The sequence below is a fragment of the Eptesicus fuscus genome, chromosome 7 (genome assembly GCF_027574615.1).
Source record: "Eptesicus fuscus isolate TK198812 chromosome 7, DD_ASM_mEF_20220401, whole genome shotgun sequence".
Taxonomy (NCBI): Eukaryota; Metazoa; Chordata; class Mammalia; order Chiroptera; family Vespertilionidae; genus Eptesicus; species Eptesicus fuscus.
The window spans coordinates 29,572,245-29,591,693 of NC_072479.1; the positions used below are offsets into that span (position 1 = coordinate 29,572,245).

Consider the following 19,449-nt stretch of genomic DNA (forward strand, 5'->3'; position numbering starts at 1 on the left):
GCCGGCCACAGCGGCTGTGAGGCCTGAGCCCCGGGCCTCACAGCTGCCGGGGCTCAAGGCTGTCTGAGCCCACGGCTGCCTGAGCCCATGGCTGTCGTGAGCCCTGGGCCTTGCAGCTGCCTGAGCCCATGGCTGCCTTGAACCCCAGGCCTCGCAGCCACCGGGGCTCAAGGCTGCCATGAGCTTGGGCTTTGCAGTTGCCAGGGCTCAAGGCTACCTGAGCCCACGGCTACCTGAGCCCTGGGCCTCGCAGCTGCTGTGGCTTTGTCCAGATGGACGTCTGGATGGACATCCAGAAGATGCCTGCCCTAATTAGTATATTACCCTTTTATTAGTATAGATTGATTATCTGTTTGAATGACCTATCTATAGCTGTCAAGGAGGTATTTATGTCCCCTACTATGATTGTTACTTTGTCTGTTTCTGCCTTTAGTTCTGTTAGGAGTTGCTTTATATATTTCAGTACTACCTGATTGGGTGCATATATACTGAGAAGTGTTATGTCTTCTTGATGTAGTGTTCCCTTTATCATTATAAAGTGTCCTTCTTTGTCTCTTGTTACCTTTGTTATCTTGAAATCTATTTTGTCAGATATAAGTATGGCTACACCTGCTTTTCTGTAGATGAATTTGCTTAGAGAATCATTTTTCAGCTTTTCACATTGTCCATATTTGTCTTTGCAGCTTAGATGTATCTCCTGAAGGCAGCATATGGTTGTCTTTTGTTTTTTGATCTAATCTGCTACTATTTGTCTCTTTATTGGTGAGTTCAGTCTATTTACATTAGGGTAATTGTATCCGTGTGAGGATTTCCTATAGCCCATTTATCTTTTGTTTTCTGTGTCTCCATTGCTTCTTTTTCTTTGTGCTTCTGTCTGTTATTTTTGTTGGGTAATATTTCATACTTTTTACTCTCTTTTTAAAAACAATTGATTTCACAGTGAGGAAAGGAGAAGGAGAGAAAGAGATAGAAATATAAATGATTACAGAGAACCATCGGTCGGCTGTCTCCTGTATACCCACCATTGGGGATCAAGCCAGCAACCGGGGCATGTGTCCTGATCAGGAATTGAACCCCGGCCTCCTGGTTCAACACTTAACCACTGAGCCACAACTTCTGGGGTTTTTCCTCTTTATTTTTTTAAGTTATGTGTCTTAGTTCTATTTTTGTGTGTGTGTGGCTGTGTGTGTGTGTGTGTGTGTGTGTGTGTGTGTGTGTATGTATGTGGTTACTACTAGGTTTATGTAAAAGAAAGTTTCATATATACACTAATCCTTTTTCTTTTGAATGTGTCTAATCTCCATCTCCCTTTGCAATACAGCAATGTCACTGACTTAAAACATATGCTTCAGGGATGGATTCTGTTTTCCTTGTAACAACAAGCTAGAGAAGAAGAAAAAACATATATATTATGAATGGCCTTATCTATCTTTTGAATAATACCTTTAAGAATAAATGTGCAGTGGGGGCTTGCCCAGGGTGAGAATGGCTGTGGGGAGGGGAGTCAATTGGGGAAAAAGGAGACATATGTAAAACTTTAGACCATAAAAAGAAAATTATAAAAAAAATAAATAAATTATGAGACTTCAAACATAAAAAAAGAATAATGTTGTACAGAGATTGCCTTTCAGTGAGGACTACTCATCTTTGAGTTCTTCATAGCTCAGGGCTTTTAATTTTGAAATCTAAACATTCTTTCCCACTATCCTTATTGAATGTGGACTTTATTATTTCCTCTTTAAATTCCTGTTCTGTTTCTTTACTTTCATCTTTGAAGACTTTTTATCTTCTGTTCATGGTTTAACACCAAATAAGCAGGCATAGGGGGCCTAAGCGGGTGGGGAGTGAAATTAGCAAGCACTTTGGTGAGCAGGCCTTGTTGCAGAGAGGTGAGAAGAGTTTCCAGCCCCATAGCTCTGTCTTCCTCCAGGGCTGAGCCTGGTTGTTGCTGTTCAGTCATGAGTACAGATTTCCCAACTGTATTCATCCAGCAAAGTTCACAGATGTGTTAAAGAAGACCCTACAAAACAGGGTAGTTGAATGAACACTACAATAGGCAGAATCCAGAATACCTGAGTTTACCAGTCTCGCAGAATGCCCCCTCTTCCTTTAACAATCCACATAACTGCAATATCCATCTGTTTGTCCATCTGCAGGGAAAGTGGTTTTGCTCCTCAGCTTAGGACTATTGCCCTGACTTTGTTCGGTCCCCACCATTCCCATAGAGGCTGGGTCACAAGTAACTTGGTGAATATTCCTGGTCATACACAGGTAAAATGGATTTGTTATGATAAAGGTGTGGGCAGGGAATATCCCAAGAAATAGCTTTGGCAATCTAAGAACCAGTGACAAAGAAGGCTTTGTCCCAAGTCACTAAGCTGGTTCCAAAGGGTAGGACTGGATCCATGCTATCTTAAGAGAAAAAGTCTCCTTTCAGTTGGCTGGTTGCACTAGCTTTGAAACTGGCAGGCATCTAGCTCTGAATTATCTTGTTTGTATGGGAAACACACAGAATGCACAGTTTCCTTTAATCCTTGTGAAGAGAGAGTTTAAAGAAAAAGAAAGCAAGCCTAGAATACTGTTTTGTTCTTTTTTTTAAATTGAATTTATTAGGGTGATGGTGGTTCACAAAACCATACAGGTTTCAAGTGTACAATTCAATAAAACATCATCTGCACACTGCATTGTGCCACCATCGCCCCAAGCAAAGTCTCCTTCTGTCCCCATTTTCCCCCACTTTGTTCACCTATGCCAAGACCCCACTCCTCTTTCCTAATGTCTATCACCACACTTTTGTCTGTGTCTAGGTGTTATGTGTATGTGATTTTTGGTTAATCACTTTTCATCCAGTCCTCCAAACCCCCCTCTCCCTTTAAAGCTATCAGTCTTTTCCATGTATCCATGTCTCTGGTTATATTCTGTTCATCAGTTAATTTTGTTCATTAGATTCCACATATAAATGAAATAATTTGGTATTTGTCTTTTTCTGACTGGCTTATTTCCCTTAGCATAATGGTCTCCATGCTGTTGCAAAAGGTAACATTTCCTTCTTTTTTATAGCCATACTAGAGCCCCAGCGCACGATTGAAATCACATGAAGAGGCGCCCCGCCTCCTGCCATGTGAGGAGGCACCCCGCAGGGGAACAAGACCCGCACCTGACTCGCACAGCACTGGCTGCCACGGCAGTCAGGCTGGATTGGCACTGTGGGAGGCCGGACGGGCGCCACAGGGGGCCAGGACCTGCGCCTGACTTGCAGCATCCCTCGGCCCCCCTGCCTTTGTCCTCTCCAGGGCCACCTGAGGCACCGCGCTGGCTCGGGCAGGCCCCCCTGCCTCTGTCTCATCTCCGCTCTGGGCCTCACCTACGCGCGCAACCTCCTCCTGTCTGGTTGTGACCCGTTATGGAGTCCAGGCCTAATTTGCATATTACCTCTTTATAATATAGACTAGAGGCCCAGTGCAAAAAATTCATGCATGGGGTGGTTGGGGGGTAGGGGGCGGCTGTATGTGTCTCTCAGTCCAGCCTGCACCCTCTCCAATCTGGGACCCCTTGATGGATGTCCGACTGCCCGTTTATCCCGATGCTGGTAGATTGGGCCTAAACAGGCAATAGGACATCCCTCTCACAATCCAGGACTGCTGGCTCCCAACCACTCATCTGCTTGCCTGCCTGATTGCCCCTAACCTCTTCTGCCTGCCAGCCTGATCACCCCCTAAGCACTTCCCTGCCAGCCTGATCAATGCCTAACTGCTCCCCTGTCAGCCCAATTGCCCCTAATTGCCCTCCCCTGCTGGAATGGTACCCTCAACTGCCCTCCCCTGCAGTCCTGGTCACCCCCAACTGCCCTTCCCTGCAGGCCAGGTCCCCCCAACTGCCGTCCCCTGCAGGCCTAGTCCCCCCCAACTGCTGCCCCCTACAGGGCTGGTCCCCCCCAACTGCCCTCCCCTGCAGGTCTAGGACCCCCCAACTGTTCTCCCCTGCAGGCCCAGTTGCACCCAACTGCCCTCCTCTGCTGGCTGGTCACCCCTAACTGCCCTCCCCTGCTGGCCTACTTGTGGTGGCCATCTTGTGTCCACATGGGGGCAGCCATCTTTGACCACATGGGGCGGCCATCTTATGTGTTGGAGTGATGGTCACTTTGCATATTACCCTTTTATTAGATAGGATAGTATTGCATTGTTTAAATGTACCACAACTTTTTTATCCACTCATCTACTGATGGCCACTTGGGCTGTTTGCAGATCTTGGCTATTGTAAATAATGCTGCAATGAACATTGGGTGTATACATTCTTTTGAATCAGGTATTAGGGTTTCTTTGAGTATATTATCAAACATGAAATTGCTTAGTCAAAAGGCAGTTCCATTTTTAATTTTTTTAGGAACCTCAATACTGTTTTCCACAGTGCCTGCACCAGTCTGCATTCACATCAACAGTGCATGAGGGTTCCCTTTTCTCCACATCCTCATCAGCACTTGTTTGTTGATTTATTGATGACAGCTATTCTGGCAGTTGTGAGGTAATATCTCATTATAGTTTTTATTTGCATTTATCTGATGATTAGTGATGTTGACCATGTTTTCATGTCTATTCACATCTGTATGTCCTCTTCAGAGAAAGGTCCTTTGCCCATTTTTTAAAAATTACTATCTAATCTCAGAAGTAAAGCTAGGTTATACTTATTAAAATACCTGCCATGATTTTATTTATTATTTGTTGAATTGGTCAAACATTGTGGCTAAACTGATGTTTAGCATTATCTATTTGTCAAAGAAGTGATGAAAGAGGAGGATGGTATAATTTTCTAAGTTTTGAAGTAACAAAGTGATCCTTCTGTACTTTTCTGCTGCATTTTTGTAGTATTCAGTAGAAATTGGTGACAACAACACATGCATTTTACCAGATTATTTTAGAAACAATTAATAGAAACTATCATAAAATATTTGCATAAATATAATATTAGTTGCCAAGCTAAATAAAAATTCTTATTTGGTAGCTTTCAGTAATATTTATTCATTAACTTCTGAAGATTAACAATTTTCTGCATACACACTCAGTTTGTTTCTTTCCATGTGTGCTGAAAGCTAAGATTAAAAGACAGACATCAGTGTGTTTTCTTAAGATGAACTTTTAAAAAAGTACTTCTTAAAATATTAAAATATATGTCATTCTATATTGCTAGTGATACCAAAGTTGCATTTTAGTTTTAGAAATAGACAAATAGAACAAGATGGCTCTAAAAAGAACCATTTTACTTCACTTCCAAGTACTATCTTCTCTTGGTATATAGTTATTTTCAATTATCTAGACAATATTATGAGTATAAATTTTAATTGTGTGAAGATATTTTTCTAACCAGATTAAATAATAATTTTTTTTTCCTGATTATAACTTCTTTGTTATAGCTCAGAAATTGTTTTAATGGATCTTTGCTTTTTACCATTAATAAAATGTTAGTAATCCTATATAATAAAAGCCCAGCGGCCATAACTGTATAACAACCAGAACGACCAGAGACCAGAACCACCACTGCCCCTCGCCAGGCTGGCTCCACCCCCCAGCAAGCAGTTAGGGGCAATCAGGTTTGCAGGATAGTGGCTGGGGGGCGATCAGGTAGGCAGGCAACTGGCTGGGGGTGATCAGGTAGGCAGGTGAGCAGCTGGGGGCGATGAGGCAGACAGGAAGAGCTCTGCAATGGATTGCCTCAAAGAGAGAGACCCAGGCAATAGATTTTAGGAGGGATGCTGCAATGGGAGGTGCTGGCGGTGGTTGACACTGCAGGGCGAGGCTGGCACCACAGTGGCTCCTGAGTGGGCATGGCGCCTACAGCCTGGCCCAGGTCTCAGGGTCACAGCCTCTCCCTGCAGCTTCTGTAGGGCTGGACTGCCACTCCTCCTGCTATGATGCCTGAGCAGATCCCAGACCCTTCCATGACTGTGGGCTCTGTGCCAGGGCTTGGACTCCACAGCTTGGCCCTGACTGCAGAGGAGCTGAAATACGCTGACATCTACAACATTAGGGCCATGATCACCCCTTTGCACTTACTGGAGGTGAAACTGGGCAAGAGGCCTCAATCTGTGAAAAGTGAGCTAGACAGGAAGAGGAGTGGAGAAAAAGGCACTGGGAAAAGAACAAAGTGGTGGCAGCCCCATGTCGGAATAAGAAGAAGGAGTAGAAGGAGTTTCTGCAGTGGGAATCTGAGTGGCTGGAGCTCATTAATGCAGAGCTGAAAACCCAGATGGAGGAGCTGAAAACCCAGGAGTGGCAGCAGCTCATCCTGATGCTCAACCAGCATCGTCCCACCTGCATTGTCAGGACCGACAGTGTTAAGTCCCCCAACTCAGAAGGCAACCCACTGCTGGAGCAGCTGGAGAAGAAGTGACCATGGGCTGGTAGGAGGAAGAGGAGGAGGAGGAGGAGATGAGGAGAGGGAGGAGGAGGAGGGTCCCAGAGGGCTCTTCCTTGCTGCATGAAAAACTCTTCAATGAGGCTCAGCACAGCCAGCATCGGCCAGGCTTTTTTGTAAAACTCAGGTCAGCCACACCAGGGGAAGAAACCCAGGCTGATGAAACCCAGGACCAAGTGCTGAGACCAAAGAAGTCCTGAGCGGGGGCTGTTCTGCTTGGGGCCAGGCTGGCAGGAGGCAGGACAGAGACTCTGGGCCGGAGAGACGCCCAACCAGGCAGCTATGGGCACTTCTCCAGCCTCTCTGCCAGGGCACCCACCCAAAGGACCTCTGAGCAGCCAGGAAAAGCCACGAGTTGCAACCAAAATTAGGCTGAGTATGGAACTCAGAGTGAAACTGCAATCTGCCTGCCCCCAGCCCTGACCCTGACCCTGACTCTGACCTTCACCCTGACCCTGATCCTGATGCAAGGCTGGAGAAGCGCACAGTGCCAGGCCCTGCTGTACCCACCCACTGTGGTCCAGCTCAGTCCTGCCCAGAGTGGCAGCTGGGGTGCACCCTCTCCAGCCCTGCTGGAGGTGCTGTGGGCATGAGGCATGGGCGCCCTTCCAAAGCACATACTCACTGAATGTTACAGACTGGCTGTCCTGGCAGGGCTTTCAACTGCACATGTTTCTTATAATTTCTTTTTTTTTTACATTTTTTACAAAAAAAAATTTATACAAGCAATATATAAATGGATTTCTATAATCAGTTGATGTGACACAGTATAAATATGCTATGGTTTGTTTGTTATGAACAGATATTCAGCAGTTATGGCCATTGCATGTAACTTCTAAGTACTGTAGCCTCTGGATGTTGGTTTACCATCTTGGTAAACCCTTCATAGTACTCAGTTCTGTATCGCTCAGTAAACATTACTCTTATTTATATAAAAAAAAAAGAAAAAGAAAGAAAGAAAGAAAGAAAGAAAGAAAGAAAGAAAGAGGGAGGCCCAGGCACCAGCCAGTGATGCTGTGGCAGGTGTGCGGCCGGCCAGTGATCACCCCACCCACCGAGGGAGGCCCAGGTCAGCCAAGCCATAGCACCACACACCTGTTGCCTGCAAAGGGAGGCAACTGGTGGCGGGGGATGGGGGGGGGCAGTGCTGCACAGCTGGCAAGCAGTGGCAGTGGTGGGGGCAGGGCCAGCTGCCTGCAGCTGGGGGAAGGAAAGCCCCAATAGGCCCTGATCTCAGGCCAGGCCTAGGGACCCTACCCGAGGGGTCCTGTATTGTGAGAGGGTGCAGTCTGGGCTGAATTTTTGTGCACTGGGCCTCTAGTAAAAATATAGCCAACAGTATTATAATTATATGTATGAACAATACACAACATCATTTATTTTTATTTTAATTTCTTTATTGATTAAGGTGTCACATATTTGTCCTCATCCCCCCATTCCCATCCCACACCACTCCCCATGGATGCCCCAACCCCCTGTTGAACTTAACCATTGGATAGGCTCATATGCATGCACACAAGTCCTTTGGTTGATCTCTTCCTCCTCCCCCCACCCTCCCCTATCCTCCCTCTGAGGCCCGATAGTCCGATCGATGCCTCCTTGTTTCTGGTTCTGTTCTTGTTCATCAGTCTATATTGTTCATCATTTCCCCTAGATGAGCGAGATCATGTGTCACTAGAGATATACTTATAAGAGCTGAATGTGAGACGAGCAATAATAGTTATGCTGACAGGCAAATGAATCAGTCTGCAGTGAGTTTCTTTCTGGACCAACAGTTCTTTAGAGACCCAATTTCAATGTCCACCAGTTCCTTATGTGTACATGTCAGCACTGACCCCTCAGCTCTGGATGGTGGACAAATGGTGGTAACAGAGGTCTGACTCCCTCTGGTTTGGTCTCGGCCGGACCCAGGGGCACGGCTTCACCCGGACCCAGGGTCGCGTGGCCTCACCCGGACCCAGGGGCACATCATTTATTTTTATAAGCAATGAAATAATAAACTTGGTGTATTTTTTTTTTTTGCAAAATTTAGTTAAATAATTATTTTTTAAAGGCAATTACTTTTTCTCAATATTTTTAAAATGTAAGTTTGTACATTATATATAAGACATTACAAAACAATAGGAATACACTCTCCTGACATTCTTTGAAAAAGTCTTTCATATGAATAGTGTACTAGAGGGAAAAATGTTTATTGATTTTGTGTATATTTTAAATGATATTTGTTCACAACAAAATAATATTATTTTAGATTGCCCTATTTTCTATTATAAATGTGTAAATATATATAATATTTTATATAAACTGTAATGATTCCATCAGTAATTATTAGAGAGCAATTTTACTGTGTGGATTTGGGTGTGCTAGAAAGAGATGATCACAGCAATAACAGTGAATTAATTCAACCTACTGCACTAATTTCCAATAAGACTTCATCTTATCTTTATAGTTATTTTATAAAGATTTTATAATTTTATTTTAGTGGTAAAAAATAAAGAAAGCATCCATGAAGCCGCTCAAATAAAAGTTGTTTTAGGAATGTCAAAAGAAAAGTCATTATTTCTTTGTTCACCAAACTAATTGCTGGTTGACCTTAGAGCTGAATAAGTGTGGTGGTACCTAGGCAACCAGCTTTACTAGTGTTAGCATCTGACTTCCGTGTTAGCAGGTTCTTAACATGAGCAAATATCAGCAATGATATTTTAAAGGCTTCTCCAGTGCATCTAAATCTTCTTGTAGATACTGTGAAACATATGTTACATCTCCATTGTAAATGAGTACTTTCTTCATTGTATAGTTTCATTGGGGGTGGCAAGATTTCAGGTGATTACTATTAATATTGTTTCACCTATATTTTTCATGCTTTCTTTTTTAATTGTTTAAAGTATTACAAATAGTAGTACATATGTCTCCCTTTTTTTCCTCCCATTAACCTCCCCCTGGCTTCCTCTACCCCCCCTCCCCCGCAGTATCTTGTGTCCATTGGTTATGCTTATATGCATGCATACAAGTCCTTCAGTTGGTCTCTTACCGCACCCCTCACCCCAACAATCCCCTCCCTTCCCGCTGTAGTTTAACAGTCTGTTCGATGCTTCTTTGCCTCTGTATCTATTTTTGTTTATCAGTTTATAATGTTCTTTATATTCCACAAATGAATGAGATCATGTGGTATTTATCTTTCACTGACTGGCTTATTTCACTTAGCATAATGCTCTCCAGTTCCATCCATGCTGTTGCAAATGGTAAGAATTCCTTCTTTTTTTACAGCATGTAGTATTCCATTGTGTAGATGTACCACAGTTTTCTAATCCACTCATCTGCTGATGGGCATTTAGGCTGTTTCCAAATCTTAGCTATTGTAAACCGTGCTGCTATGAACATAGGGGTGCATATATCCTTTCTGTTTGGTATTTCTGTTTTCTTGGAATATATTCCTAGAAGTGGGATCACAGGGTCAAATGGGAGTTTCATTTTTAATTTTTTGAGGAAACACCATACTGTTTTCCACAGTGGCTGCACCAGTCTGCATTCCTACCAGCAGTGAAGGAGGGTTCCTTTTTCTCCACATCCTCTCCAGATCTTGTCATTCGTTGATTTGTTGATGATATTTTTGTTGATTTCAGAGAGAAAGGGAGAGGGAGAGAGAAATATAAACATCAATGATGAGAAAGAATCATTGATCTGCTGCTTCCTGCAGACCCCACACTGGGTATTGAGCAGTCTGCACCATGAGCTACAATCTATATATATATATAAAAGCCTAATATGCTAAGTGTCCAACCGAGTGGTCAACCGACCAGTCGCTATGATGTGCACTGACCATTGGGGACAGATGCTCTGACTGGTAGGTTAGCTTGCTGCTGGGGTCTGGCCAATCGGGACTGGGCGAGATGGGGACAAACATGACCTGGAGCTTTCCCGCGGTACCTCCTGCGGTTCCTCTCCACCCACAGGCCCCAATAGGCCCTGATTGGGACTGGGCGAGATGGCCCTGATTGGCCCCAGTTGCCAGCCAGGTGGAGGGATCCCACCTGTGCATGAATTTTGTGCACCAGGCCTCTAGTAGTGTAATAAATTATTTCCAGTAGAGGTGAGTGGTAGTACCCAAAACATAATCATGGTTTTGTAAAAATCAGGTCTTGCACAATGAGTCTCTGTTATCTTGGATATTGTATTTAAATGTTTTTGAACATAAACCACTGTTATAAACACAGCTTACATTACAAAGGAGTATAAATACAGAGGCACACATATATGTGCATATACACCTAGACACTCATGGTAATAACGTAAAGTTCATGAAATAATACTTATCCTTAATATGGTTGATGCACTCATATTTTTTATTCTGTTTTATTCATTTATGACCCTTAAATTGATTTGACAACCCTACTAATGGGGCCATGATTCTCTTTCAAAAGTACTACCATAAAGGTAATGATATTGTAATTGGTGGTAGGGGAATGATTCTAAGCACAGGAATTATAGGGCCAATAAAGCAAATTTTAGGTTTACAATGGAAAGGTGAATGAAATGAGAAAGCCAGAAAAAATGGTATTATGTGTATTTTCTCCCTTATCTTTTCCTTTGTTTTTTTTATGGTTTCTTAAAAGATCCTTGTTTTTTTATTTTTTTAAATTTATCTTTATTGTGGAAAGTATTACAAATGTCCCCTTTGTTTATTTTTCACATTGACCAGATCCCCCCCCCCCCTCCAGCCCACTTTAAAAGGATCTCTTAATGCTCGCTTAATGGACCTAGAGAATATTAAAGGATCCTTTTAAAGCAATAATTTGAGACATAGGTAAGTCTTACTTGAGGCTAAACATATGAGAGATAAACAGGGTTGAGTCTCATATAGTCTAGTAAAAAAACAAACAATCATTTAAGGTTATATGTGTAGCTAAATCTTACTGACAAAGTAGAAGATATATACATTTACATTAGCCTTTTTATGTTAAGGATCTCACCACTTCACAAAAGGTTTAGGAAAAAAATTGTATCAGTATGGAAATTAAATTCCCAGACAATCTGAAAGAATCACTTTGGGACTGGCAATAGTCAGTGATAGGTCATCAATGAAGAAATCAAACAACTAGGTACTATTAATAAAGTTTTCCAGGATTTTGCTTTGGTAACATTCATTTTAGGTTATGATTAGAAGAGAAATTTTCTGGACATTCTCCTATATAACTATCCTAAAGATATAGGCAAATAGTGAAATGGCCTCTTTTCATTTAATCATAGGAGAAGGTTTTACAATGTCTTCTCTAGGTCTGCTGTTAATATCTTCAGAAGTAATTCTATAAATCAATGGGCACTTCCAGGACCCAGAGATCATAATACTGTCAAATTTAGTCCAGATATATAAACAATACATATGTATCCTATATCAATATTATTGAAAGTTAAATTAAATTAAGTAAATATATTTTTGTTACATGAGTTTGGTTGCTTAACCAAGCAAGAGTGGTCATCTTTGCCCCTACTCACTTTGTTTTCTCATTTCCTTCCTTATAATATGGCACGTAAAGGACCATATAGATAAGAGTGTTTTTTTCCCAAATTCAAATTTCTTAAAAGTAGAGAATATACCTGGCAGGAATACTTGAAATACATATCACCATCCTAATACATTTTGGAAGAATAAAGTTGGTTCTTGAAAATTTCAAGAGTGCAAAGAACTCAAGCAGCACAAAGCATAGTAAACCAAATACAAATTGTGATATAATTGGCACAAGTTGAAAATCCTGATGTGCCAACCCAGGCTTCTCTGCACATCATTGTGCCTATCTCAAGGGCTTTATGGGAAAAGAACAGTGCCAGATAAAGCATAGTATTTGTTCAAGACACCCGGTGTGATAATTTACCCTGACCACATCATAGTCATTAGACCTATTGAGAGGACATTTACTTAGTTTTCAACATTCAGTGACACTGGAGACCAGTATGATATCCTATGCAATAAAGAGGTAATATGCAAATTGACCATCACACTCTCACACAAGATGGCTGCCCCCATATGGTCACAAGATGGCCACCACAAGATGGCCGGCAGGGGAGGGCAGTTGTGGGCGACCAGGCCTGCAGGGGAGAGCAGTTGGTGGGTGACCAGGCCTGCAGGGGAGGGCAGTTGGGGGCAACCAGGCCTGCAGGGGAGGGCAGTTGGGGGTGATCAGGCCAGTAGGGGAGGGCAGTTGGGGGCGATCGGGCCGGCAGGGGAGCAGTTAGGCATCTATCAGGCTGGCAGGGGAGTGGTTAGGGGATTATCAGGCTGGTAGGCAGAAGCGGTTAGGGGCAATCAGGCAGGCAAGCAGGTGAGTGGTTGGGAGCCAGCAGTCCTGGATTGTGAGAGGGATCCCAGATTGGAGAGGGTGCAGGCTGGGCTGAGGGACAACACCCCCACCCCCACCCCCATTGCACGAATTTCATGCACGGGGCCTCTAGTAATATATAAACACTCATCAGTCAATAATGTCCACCATGAGGGTTATTCAATTCCTCTTATTTTATGTATAAAATGATAACATTATGTATATATTGTTTGATTGTCTATAGACACATAATGCTTTAAGCTTTCTCTCTAATGACTTAAGTTGATGCCTTTTTCTTTCTTTTAGATTTTCCCACTGTGTTCTCTGAAACTCCAATCATTCCATGATTGATAAACTCTCTACCTCCTGCTCTTAAATGCCAGCAGGTTCTCTTTTGAGAATGTCTATTTCTTATAGCCTATTTCTTATCTACCTGCAACCCTAAGGCAGTATCCTGAAAATGGCTTTTCTTTTTATAAAACTTCTACTTCTTTTAGGCTTATTACACTGGGTTTCATTACTTTCTACTTCTCCTCTATTTCCTCAGGCCATTTAATCCAACAACTTTTCTATTTTCTCCCTAGTCAATACTGTCTTCTGTCATCGCTTACCTTCCTTATAGTTTTATAATTGTTCTCTTTCGGATCTTCTAAGTACTTCTCTTTTTTTCATAACCCTGGAAAGAGAAAAAAAAAATGTCTGCAAAAATATAAATCCAGGCTAGGTGCTTACACCAAAGCTGGCGATTACTGCCAGAAGAAAAAAAAAAAAGAAAAGAACAGAAAAAGAAACAGAGCAGTCTTTGCCATTTTAAGTTGAGTCATCAATATTACCTGTTGGGTAAAGTACTAATTACAATGATTTCTCTTTAATCTTTTAAGTCTTCAACCAAACACATTTCTGATATAAAACATTTCCTCTTAACAGAGATGTATAGTTGTGAAACAGCAGATGTTCCCTTTTTTAATACAATCTAATTTTTCAACACAACTGGGCTAATTAATGATACCTATGTTTGTATTATAAGTGGTGATGGAATCTTTTTGTTTATGCAGCACTTGAGAATAAAACTTAGAAATGCCATGAGAATAAACTTAGATCTAAGCGACGTCTCCTTAGTTCTCAATATCAATAACAAAAGGTGAGAAAAATTCCTTCTGAAAATTATGAAGAAATGGTAACTACAAGAAGGTGGATTTGATTCAGGATATGATAAGAATTCTGATTATTTGGTAACAGATGCTCTGTTATATCTTCCACTGAATTTTAATAGACAGGCCAGGAATTCCTATTCTTTAATGTTATTTTACATTAAAATTTATTTAATATTTCAAAATTATATTGTATTTTTCTCTATTATCCACCCCCCAAAAATCTCAACCTTTATACAAATGTTATTATGAACTCATTTATTTAATCAATTATTTATAGAACTCTTTTTTTGTCTAGGGTAGAGATCATGGGTTTTTTCATGGATCTTCTCATATAGGGAATATCATTTGAATTGCCAGTAGGTAACATCTTGGTTAATTATATGATTGCCACTAGAGTATATTTGACATATAGAGAAAACGTTTTAACTGTGAAACAACTGATTTTCTACTGAATTCCTCAATGGAAAGATCTTTGAGTTCATGATGTAATGCTTTTTTAAGTGTGTATGATACATGATATGAACTAAAAAGCTAATTCATGACCAATCATTAAGGAATATAAGAAGTAGTCTTTGATTAAGGCACAGCTATATCCCTGATTACTTCCTAAAATTTGCATCTTCTTCAATGTGTCTCAAATAAATGGATTGGCAAGCTGGATCAAAAAATATAATGATGAACATGGAAAAGGTAAAAATTAGCTTAAACCAATTAGATAAACTAGAAAGTTCAGAATATAATCAAAATTGGATATTAAAAATTGATAACTTAGCTTACTTTGTTGGAGCATTCTTTCATGCTCTAAAAAGGTTGTGGGCTCGATTTCAGTCAGGGCATATACCTAGGTTTCAGGTGCGATCCCTGATCAGTGCATGTAGGGGAGGCAATCGATCAATGTTTATCTCTCACATCAATGTCTCTCTCTTTCTCTCCTTTTCTCTTTCTCTAAAATCAATATACATATCCTTGAATAATGATAAAAAATGATAATTTCATAATAATTACTACTATTAAATATAAAGCTTTGAAAATTAAATAGAAAATCTTGACATAATCTATAAGGAATATAAAATTTTTAAGTGAGTGTATATTTAAAAAAATCAGTTAAAAGAGACTAAATATAAAACACTAATCTGTAATTCTATGGCCTGAGTGAAGTCCCCACCCCCGTGCTAAATATTAGACAGAGCTGTCCTCCAGATCATCTGACTACAATATTTTTTAAAATAGCATTTAATAAAGATGAGGTTATCAGGTGAATAGGTCCAATTTTGCATTGAATTAAGATTTTTAGAGGCTATAGAGCATAAAAGTATTTTTAGTTTTTTAAAAGATATTTTAAACAAATAATATCTTTAATATTAAATAGACTAATGCTTGCCAATCAGAGAACAATAATTCAATTTAAACATTACATTTAAGTACTCTATGCAACAAAACATTCACCATTAAGGACATGCATAAAAACACAAAACAAACCATAACAAACAAAATTTAATAAAGCCTCAATTTGCTCATAACAAAATATTAGAAAATGAGAAAGCAAATGACAAAATGTGCCTGATGTACACTATACGGAGAATAAATAATGGATAGGGATTAGCTGTTTCTCTCACATGAGGGAACTTTCCCTTTAAGACTAATCTTAGCAAAATATCACCCTCAAGGACATTTCTCATTCATTTTTTTTTTAAATCCTCTCCTGAGGATATTTTTTCAGTGAGTGGAAGAGAGAGGGAAAGACAGAGAGAAATATCCATGTGAGAGAAATACATTGATTGGTTGTCTCCTGCACTCGCCCCTACCAGGGCCCAGGCTGGGGAGGAGCCTGCAACCGAGGTACTTGCCCTTGACCATAATTGAACAAGGGATCCTTTCGGTCTGCAGATTGATGTTCTATCCACTGAGCCAAACCTGCCAGGGCCATTTCTCATTTTTTAGTCTATGCAAAGGTCATTGTATGTTTCCCTAATAGCTCTCTAATATAGCAGTTATTATCCTATATAATAAAGAGGTAATATGCAAATTGACCCTCATGCCCTCACATGATGGCTGCCTACGACCAGGGTGGCAGGGGGGTTAGTGAGGGATGACCAAACGACTGAACAGCAGGCTGCATGGTGCTACCAAGCTGGCGGGGGGGGGGGGGGTGGGCAGTTAGGGGCAACCAGGCCAGCAGGAGCGGTGCAGTTGGGGGTGACCAGGCTGGCAGGGGGGCAGTTGGGGGTGATTAGGCTGGCAAAAGGGTCAGTGAGGGTGACCAGGCCGGCAGGTGGGGCAGTAAGGTGTGACCAGGCTGGCGGGGAGGGCAATTAGTAGTGACCAGGCCGGCAGAGAGGGGGCAGTTGGGGGCAACCTGGCCGGCAGCGGGGGGGGGGCAGTTAGGGGTGACCAGGCCAGCAGGGGGGCAGTAAGGGGTGACAGGGAGGCAGGCAGGTGAATGATTAGGAGCCAGCAGTCCAGGATTGTGAGAGGGATGTCTGACTGCTGATTTAGGCCCAATTCCCAGGCCTAAACCGGCAGTTGGACATCCCCTAATGGGTCCCGGATTGAAGAGGGTGCAGACTGGCTGAGGGGACTCCTCACATTCATGAATTTTGTACACCGGGCCTCTAGTTATAATAATCCCTTAATAATTCTCTTTTTTTTAAAATAAATATTCTGTTATCATTTTAATATATTTTATTGATTTTTTACAGAGAGGAAGAGAGAGGGATAGAGAGTTAGAAACATCGATGAGAGAGAAACATCGATCAGCTGCCTCTTGCACACCTCCTACTGGGGATGTGCCCGCAACCAAGGTACATGCCCTTGACCGGAATCGAACTTGGGACCCTTGAGTCCGCAGGCCGACGCTCTATCCACTGAGCCAAACCGGTTTCGGCAATAATTCTCTTTTTACAGTAGACTATAAACATCTTCAAAAAGTGTCAGTTTAATTTTTTATAATACATCTATTGTAGTACTTGGACCATAGTAGCTGATCAATAAATAGTTGGTGAATATAGTGCATAAATCAGCAACTAATATAGAGAAAGGCTCTTAAATTAATGTATTTTCAACTGAATTGACCACATTTTTCCTAACAAAAACTGATAGTTACTCACTTCTCTCCACATCTGTTAAATATAAGGATCTGTATTTTAATTCTACTACTATTTGTATTTTCTTATTATATTAATATTTATTCCATTTCCATTTTATTATACTCCAAGGTATGCATTCATTACCATTGTTTTATTTATATCACCTAAAAGAAACATTATTTTAAAATGTCCATGTCACTTTAAAAAAAAATGTTTTTATTGATTTCAGAGAGGAAGAGGGAAGGAGAGAGAAACAGAAACATCAATGATGAAAGAGAATAATTGATTGGCTGCCTCCTGCATGCCCCTTATGGTCATGTGCCCTGATGGTGAATGGAGCCATGACCTTCTGGTTCATAGTTCGAAGCTCAACCAATGAGTCACACCAGCCAGGCTAAAATGTCCATGTCATAATTTAAAATGTACCTCCTGCACCTATATTAATTTAGTGTCATTCTCAACTGGTTTAAAATTTGGTACATGAAAAAGGGTGTAGACCCCCTGAAAGTACCAGTGTTTTGGGGACTGTGTCAAGACTTTCAAGAGAAGGTAAAGAGCAAACTTGGGAAATGGAATTCATTTCATTTAACTCCTAGTGGCCACAAATCAAGGCTTTAAGATTTGATGACACTGCAAACGCATGGACTACATAATCTTGGGGCTTCCAGTTATGTGACAATCTTTGAATGTTAAAGTTGAGAAATAAGTAAGCAGCTTCACATTTTATGCTCAACAAATACTTGGCCTTGGAATGTCTACTGAATCTGTGGGGTCTTACTCCATAGGCAAGGGCAGCTTTTATACTGACAGGTCAAAATCTCTCTGCAGAGGTTTCAGCATGAGGACCTTTGCAATCACAAGCCTTGCTACAGAGGGTATATTGAATGAAAGGATGCCAGAACCTCCGCTTACAGAAAAACATCGATAAAACTAAGAATAAAAAATTATGTGATTTATTATTATTATTGCCTATATTATTCCTCTAGTAAAACTGCTTTTTTCACAGATTTTTGGATTAAAAGAGGTAAATGTAAAGCTAAATTCCCCACTATGATAAAGTTATTCATGCATATAGTGCCTTCTCTGTGTTTGCAAACATTTGCTTAGTATATGGTAGGATTCTCTTATTTAAACTGTTGATGATTGGCAAATTTAATATTGAATTATTAACTTTAAACAATAATAAATAAGTTTGTATCCCATGATAAATTCCCTGATGTTAGAGAAACTTCAGAAGCAAGTGAGATAGCAAGAAAGTCACATTTTAAAGTAGACTATTTAGAAAAATCCACATTGTAGGTATTATATTTTCTGGCAATCAGGTTGACTATACTTGAAACAAAACTCAAAGAGTCGTTTAAATTTAGATGTGTTTATATTTGGTAATAAACAGATTTCTATAAACCTGGCTCAATGAAATAATTGTAAAAATAATTTTCCATAAAATCAGTCATTTTATTTTAATCACTGTCTATAAGCTTATTCTGGAGAAAATATTTGAATATCTATCATAATTCCTGAGCCATTACTTAGAAAATAAATGTCACTTATAGATTTAAGTGCTTCCCAGAAAATGCAATGGTAAAGTACATAAAAAAGCTCATGGCTTTAGAAAAATAAAAGGCTTTGCATGGATAGTACCCAAAAATATAAACTATTACTTTGTAAAATCAAATAATTTTGCGTGTAATATTTTGTGTCCTAAATTCAGATTTAAAACTTCTCTTTAAAATATTATAGCATATTTTGGCTGTTGTAAAATTTTAAATCTCACAGGTATACTTTTTTTCACATTGCTTTTTTATTTATTCAATCACCATGACTACCCACATTCAACTCTTTGCACCTGCAAATGAATCAAAGCCAGCTTCTAAGATGTTTGGCATCTTTTTCATAGGAGAAAAGAGAATAAAATTCTGTGGTTTTTTGCTGGCCCTAAATTATAGCTTACATAAACAGCAGAAAATATCCATGTCATCTTTTCTGTTTACCTTGGTCTGTTTTAATCTCAGTGACACTTGTCTTCATGAGACTCTACTTAAAAAGATGAGTTGAGTTTATATCTGAAGGGAAATGATTTTGCTGGTGTTTCAGGATTCACTGGCTGATCTAACTATAATAAATTGTGGCATATCTTTTATGATTACGTATACTACATGACTGAATAATGCCCTCATCATATATTCCTGAACTGTTTTAATAATCATGTCTGTTATTGTAAGCTTTATCTGAGACTAATGGACTGCCATGTGAGTTATGACCATCAATTGAAGCTCTTGCTATAATATGATACTTAACTTGCTTGCCACAAAGGTTACATGATATGTGAACATTATAAAAGTATGAGAGCATGAACACATCACGATTGACTAATAATCCTGGCTTCTTTCCTGATTAAGTATAGAAAAAGGAAAACACCTCATATATTAATAATCAAGTTTATACATGTCATCCATCCATAAAAACATTTTTTTCAGAAAATAAATG

The 19,449-nt window shown here is 40.4% G+C and overlaps 1 protein-coding gene across 1 annotated transcript; it reads left to right on the forward strand.

Annotated features, from left to right (window-relative positions):
* The first annotated feature begins 5,905 nt into the window (after nucleotides 1-5,905).
* On the forward strand, nucleotides 5,906-6,384 carry LOC129149649 (jun dimerization protein 2-like). The gene is made up of 2 exons (XM_054718440.1): nucleotides 5,906-6,086; nucleotides 6,227-6,384. Exons 1-2 carry the CDS (start codon nucleotides 5,906-5,908, stop codon nucleotides 6,382-6,384), a joined length of 339 nt encoding a protein of 112 aa, XP_054574415.1.
* The last annotated feature ends 13,065 nt before the right edge of the window (nucleotides 6,385-19,449 follow it).

Bases quoted from the DNA above. Each gene is read 5' to 3' on its own strand.
- LOC129149649 (XM_054718440.1), top strand. From the start codon at position 5,906: ATGCCTGAGCAGATCCCAGACCCTTCCATGACTGTGGGCTCTGTGCCA. The intron at 6,087-6,226 runs GTGAGCTAGACA...TCATTAATGCAG, and splicing joins GAGGCCTCAATCTGTGAAAA to AGCTGAAAACCCAGATGGAG.